The sequence below is a fragment of the Gekko japonicus genome, unplaced genomic scaffold, assembly GCF_001447785.1.
Source record: "Gekko japonicus isolate JY-2015 unplaced genomic scaffold, Gekko_japonicus_V1.1 scaffold1, whole genome shotgun sequence".
Taxonomy (NCBI): Eukaryota; Metazoa; Chordata; class Lepidosauria; order Squamata; family Gekkonidae; genus Gekko; species Gekko japonicus.
Genome location: NW_015164181.1, coordinates 1074440 through 1080499, shown reverse-complemented (window position 1 = coordinate 1080499; position 6060 = coordinate 1074440). Strand labels below are relative to the sequence as shown.

Here is a 6060-nt window from a genome sequence, read left to right as displayed (position 1 = left end):
GTAACATCAACTCACACCCCCCCCCCCCCCCCCGGCGATATCCGGCCCGTATGACCGGGGCCTTTATATAGTTTGCTGTGAGTTGGATTCTACTGTGTAATTTTGCATCATTTAATGTGTCGTCTCAGCACTTATGCTTTGCTTCAGTTCTGTTTTTTTAGATTTCTGGTTGGTTCTGCTACCAATTCCTATTCCATTGTTTATTGAATCTCCCAGTCCTGTTGATTGTATTGGTTCGGTTTGTGTAGTCCACCTCGAGTCCCAGTAAGAAAGGCAGAGTATGAGTAGCATAATGAAATTAAAAAATCACAAGTTGCTTCTAGCACAAGGGTGGCCAAATTTGCTTGATGTAAGAGCCACATAGAATAAACAACAGATGTTTGAGAGCCGCAAGACATGAACAAATATTACATGTTTTTACTGGTAAATATGCAAATTTGCTTTTGATTAACATTAAACGAGACTGCCAAAAATAATAACAAAAGTGATAAAAGCAGATATTGATCATGATATTTATTTGTCCAATGATATTTGTTTGCTAATGATATTTAGGTTGCCCAGCCGCCCTCCCGAGCCACAGTTTGGCCACCCCTGTTCTAGCAGAAGTGTCATGTAACCTGATGGCATTTTACTATAGTGAAGTGAGCTAAAGGGTGGATCGGGTGTGAGTCTGTTCTGCTGTTCTCTTCAGATAGAAATAAACCAGAAAGCCAACAGAGCAATTGCGCACATCTAACTAGCACCCAACTGGTTCAGGGGAGAGCCAAAGGCAGGTCTGACATACACAAATGGCAGTTCTACCATCCCAGTCTCTGGGCAGGTCTCTTCCTTGCTTTCCAAATTCCACAATGGTGAAAAAAGTAACACCAGGATTAGCTCAAACTGTGTGCCAATCAGATAACCGAAATGTAATAAGTATTTTCAGTGGTGAAAAAGTTGGAGAACTGGAGAAATAATTGCTTCGGTATGAAAATCTGGTGTTGTTTTGTTAAAACTGTCACGGCCTTTTATACTGTGCCGTTGACTATATGGTATGATGTGGGACTACAGTATCTTGCAAGCAATGATGGGAGTGATCAAATGCAGTCAGGTCTGGAGACCTAGCATCAAGTTTGGTGGTACAGGTGTATTGCTCTACCTCGTACATCTCAGCCGCCCTGAGCCTACTTTGGCGGGGAGGGCGGGGTAAAAGTCAAAATAATAATAAAAAGTAGAGCTGCTGCCCAGTTAAAGAAATATTAATTTCTTTAAATTTGTTTAAATTAGCAGGGGCCCAAAGACAGTGCAATCCTAAACAGACTTACACTGCTCAAAGCCCATTGATTTCAGTGGACTTAGAAGGGTGTAGCTCTGCTTAGGACTGTGTGGTAGACGGTTTTCTTTTTAGGGGATGCATGCGTGTGTTGCAGCAAGCATCCTGTTAGAAGTAGCATTCCCCTTTCCTTGGACAGGACGGACTGCTTCTTGTAAGTTTGCCCTCTGCAGTTCTCAAGCAAGAACTTGTATTAATAGGTATCAAAAAACTTAAAATCTGCAGCCTGATCAGTCGGGCCAATGCCCGCGCTGAAAAATAGCAGGCATTGTTCTTAGCATGCTGTCAAAGGTAGTGGATATTTCTTCAACTATTGATACCCTGCATTTCTTCCCCAGTGAGAACCCTAAACATAATATTGTTGTTTCCTCCTCCATTTTATCCTCCCAACTTCCCTGTGAGGTGGTTTAGGCCAAGAGAAAGTGACTGGCCCAAGGTCAGCCAGCGAGCTTCAGTGGCAACATGGAGATTCAAACCTGGGTCTCCCAGTTCCTAGCCCCACACTCTTAACCACTGCATCACACTGGACTGCATTTAATGACTGAAAAGAGAGGTGCTAGTTTTTAGGTATGTGTGCAAGCCTTAGCGTCTACCTTAGAAGAAACCCTACTTTTTAAATGGGGGGGGATTCACTGTGGCTCTCTCAGAAAGAAAACACTTACGTGCATGCTCAGTGGCACTTTCCATCAATTGTATCACACCTGTTTAAAGAAATGGGCATGCTCAAAGATGGGAAGGTGATATCAAAGGGATGTCTAAAAGCAGAGTGTGGGCTTACCAGACCAAGATCAACTGTAACTATAAGAAAGATTTTTCTCCCTGTACACCGCTGCTTCCAGATCTCTTGAGAAGTCAAGAGGAGAGTTTGCCATGCTGTCGGGAGAAGAAGAAAAAATGCCCTTTTAAATATGACGTGATGTTTGTTTAAAGTGATTTTTTTCCCTTCTAGCTGTGAGCTTAACAATAATCACATTTTAACTTCTACCACCCATTTTGTCTTCCAGGTATGGAGACTGATCACCAACTTCCTTTTCTTTGGACCAGTTGGATTTAATTTTTTATTTAATATGATATTTTTGTATCTTTTTTTCTTGGTTTAAATCTCGTCCTCCTTTCCTCTATTTGATATTCACAACAACCCTGTGAGGTAAGGCTAGTCTGAGTGTGTGACTGGCCCAAAGTCACCCAGCGAGCTTCCATGGCAGAGTGGGCATTCAAACCTGGGTCTCCCAGATCCTACACTGGCACAACACTATCTCTTAAGAACATAAAAGAAGCCAATGTTGGATCAGGCCGATCCAGTCCAACACTCTGTCACAAAGTGGCCAAAAACATCAGGTGCCATCAGGAGGTCTAGCAGTGGGACCAGGACACTAGAAGCCCTCCCGCTGTTGCCCCCCCCCAAGCACCAAGAATACAGAGCATCACTTGCCCCAGACTGAGAGTTCCTATCTATACTTTGTGGCTAATAGCCACTGATGGACCTCTGCTCCATATGTTTATTTAATTCCCTCTTGAAGCCATCCATGCTTGTAGCCGGCACCACCTCCTGTGGCAGTGAATGAGCCTCACATGGTCCCCTCTTCTTTCAGTTCTTAGATTGCCCACTTTGTAAGAAAGTGAAGCTTATCATAAAGTCATAAACAGGAATCAGAATCCAGAGAAAATATGCTTTAAAAACCCGGAGTGGAGACTCTAGAGTCTCATCTGTCTACTTTTCTGTTGAATAATAACACACTGTAGCCACTGAAATGTGTTCAGAGGTACCTCCACTTGCTGGCTTAACAGTCATATGAAACATCCCCCCCCCCCCCGATATGTAAAACCTTGTTTTTTAAAAAAATCCTTAAGATCCAATATGCAGTTTCTGTGTTTATCTGGCATTGAGAATTTTCCTGACCTTTAAACCTCAGATACCGTTACTGTCGAATGCTGGAAGAAGGATCGTTCCGGGGCCGGACAGCCGATTTCGTATTTATGTTCTTTTTCGGTGGCCTGTTAATGACTGTATCCTTTTCCTGTTTTAGCTGAAAGCTAAGAAGCACCACAGGAGTGTCTGGAGAAATCAGGGTTCCTTATGGGGAACTTCAGTCATAATGGACAAGATTCCCCCCTAAAACCACTTGACCACCATTTATTGATCGCTCGCCACAACATGCAGATGCAGGAGAGTTCTGGTAGTTCTTTAGGTTCTCTTTTCAGCTGACGCCAGGCCACAGCAACCCCCGCTAGGTCTGCTCCTTGTCTCAGAATCAGATGCAACACAGCGCGGTTCCTTTGCAGAAATGCTTATATGGAAAGACTTTTCAGAAGGTAGAACTTCTGAAGTCAGAAAGTTATAAATATGGGACACAAGAACCCTCGTAGATCAGACCAGCAATGTGACTGGTATCTTGGTTAATCTTAGGGGTGGGTCCATGACTCTGGAATAGGGCATCTGCTTGGTGTGAAGAAGTTCCCAGGTTCTGTCCCTGTTACCTCCAGCTAAGAGGCTCGGACAGTACGTGATGTGAAAGACTTCTGGAAAGCGACTGCCAGTCAGAGTAAACAATACTGAAGACAGAGCGGGGGTCTGACTCAGTAGAAGACAGCTTCATGTGTTCCCCCGTTTTTTCATTGTAGCCAAATAGATGTCTCTGGGAAGCCTCAAGCACAGCATGGAAGCAACAGCCCCCCCCCCCCATCAATTGCTCCTCACTGACATACTGCCAGACCTTGAGATTCCATTTCACTATCGAGGTTGATAGCTACTGACAGGCCTTGAATTTGTCCAGCTCCCTTTGGAAGCCATTGGCAGACGCCACAGCTTGCACTGATGGATTCCCTAAACTCACTACGTGCTGCATGAAGAAGCCCTTTGGGTCTGTTCTATGTGACCGGTGTTTTCAGAACTTCACTAGGTCTACCATAAGTACCAAAATGTTAAGCTGGATTTAAGAACATCCCCTTCTGAGTTAAAATGGTAAGGGTTTTGAGAATGAACAATGACAGCAGACAAGCGGCTCTAAACCATAATTCGCTGCTTCATTTCTTCAGAAACGCCAACCATAATTCAGTTTTAAAAAATGGGTTAGCACAAACTGTGGCTTTATATGACTCGAGCCATAGACATTTAGGTTAGGGTTTTGTGACAATGTAGAGGAAATAGAAGAGGGTTACTCTAGGATAATAAAAATCTTGTTAGTTGGCTTGTATCTTTCTGGGTAATTCAGAAAGTGCAGTGGGGCTTTCTCAGTGCTCTCAAGAGCACCAGGATAATTTTTGTTCCTTCCTGTTGTTACACTTCGTTAGCTGTATGGATCCCCACAGATGGAAATACTTTTAATAAATACAGAGAGAGCATCTGAGGCAGGACCCGTTCTTTCCTCACTGCCAAGACCTTGCTACGCGCTTTTTCTTTGACAGCTTCTCTGCCAGATATTTGGCTTGTTTGTCAACTTGGTTTTCTTAGGGCAGGCGTTCACAATTATGCTGGTGTACGTCTGGAGCCGCCGGAACCCTTTTGTCCGCATGAATTTCTTTGGGCTCCTCATCTTCCAGGCCCCGTTTCTTCCTTGGATTCTCATGGGGTTTTCACTGTTATTGGGCAACTCGATTATCGTGGATCTCCTGGGTAAGCCAATGATGATCGTCTCAGCATTCTTGAGCCCTCCAGAGTTCTTTTGCTTTTAAAATTTATTTTATTTACTCCAGTTATACCCGACCTTTCTCCCAAAAGAGGCTTACATCGTTCTCACTGCCATTTTATCCTCACAACAACCGTATGAGGTAGGTTCAGCTGAGTGTGTGTCACCCGGCCAGCTTCCATGGCCAAGTATAATTCGAGCCCTGGTCTCCCAGATACACTCTGACCACTTGTACCCTATTGACTCACAAGATGGGCAAGTGGCGATTTCCAAGCCTGGATTAGTTTGTCGTAAAAAGCGCCCTGCTAAATTCACAGGAGGGTCGTTGTGCGACAGCATCAAGGGAGAGAAATGAAACAACCTTTATTGGCATAACATACAGATCATAAGACTCAATTTGCAAGGAATACTGAATGCCTCCTTGAAGCTTCATACAGAAATTTTGCAACACTTTCAATTATTATGTGATTTTGGGTTGTCAGCAAAAAGTAAATCTTACATTTATCAGGTTTCCCTGAATATTTTCTCAGCCACGGCTCGATGAATGGAAGGCGCAGGTCCGAGTAGAAAGGGCCTGAAAGAAACACACGTTCAAGAGTTTCTATCTCAGTGCAGGAACACAATCTACTGTCGAATGGGATTTTTTTGGAATCTCCCATATAATACTGCTGATGGCAACACATTAAACATTGCTAACATATCTCTATATAATAAAGCTGTTTTGGGGTGGCCACATTCGATGCGCTCCCTAATCCCTTGGCTGCAAGAACTGCCACAACGGGGACCGTGGCCACTGGCTGCGTTCTCTGACTCCCACCTACAGAGGCGGTGCCTGCCCAAATGTGCCTCAGAACACAGTGCCTTCGCTCTGCTGAACACACCTCCTGTCTTCCTCCAGCCCAAAGCAGCACTGCGCCTCCCCAGCACCTCGCCCGTCTCTGCGGTGCTTCTGTGGCTGCTCCCCCCCAATCAATGGCCAGTGTGGAGGACCAGGCCCCAGCGGGTGGCCTGCCTTGAATGGGCGGTGGGAGGAGAAACAAGGCTAGGTGGCGCCTTGAACGGGTGGTGGAGAGAGGGACGAGGCTGGGCGGCTTGGCCCGCCAGGCCCTCGAACGGGGGGGG

General features: G+C 45.1%; 1 protein-coding gene across 1 annotated transcript in view; it reads left to right on the top strand.

Annotated features, from left to right (window-relative positions):
• The window catches only part of DERL2 (derlin 2), a 9953-nt gene that overhangs the window by 2109 nt on the left and 1784 nt on the right, over positions 1 to 6060 (top strand). Inside the window, exons 3-5 of the mRNA XM_015408016.1 lie at positions 2317 to 2390; positions 3226 to 3319; positions 4730 to 4925. Of these exons, the coding sequence (XP_015263502.1) occupies positions 2317 to 2390; positions 3226 to 3319; positions 4730 to 4925 (364 nt within the window). The remainder of the gene's footprint in view (positions 1 to 2316; positions 2391 to 3225; positions 3320 to 4729; positions 4926 to 6060) is intronic.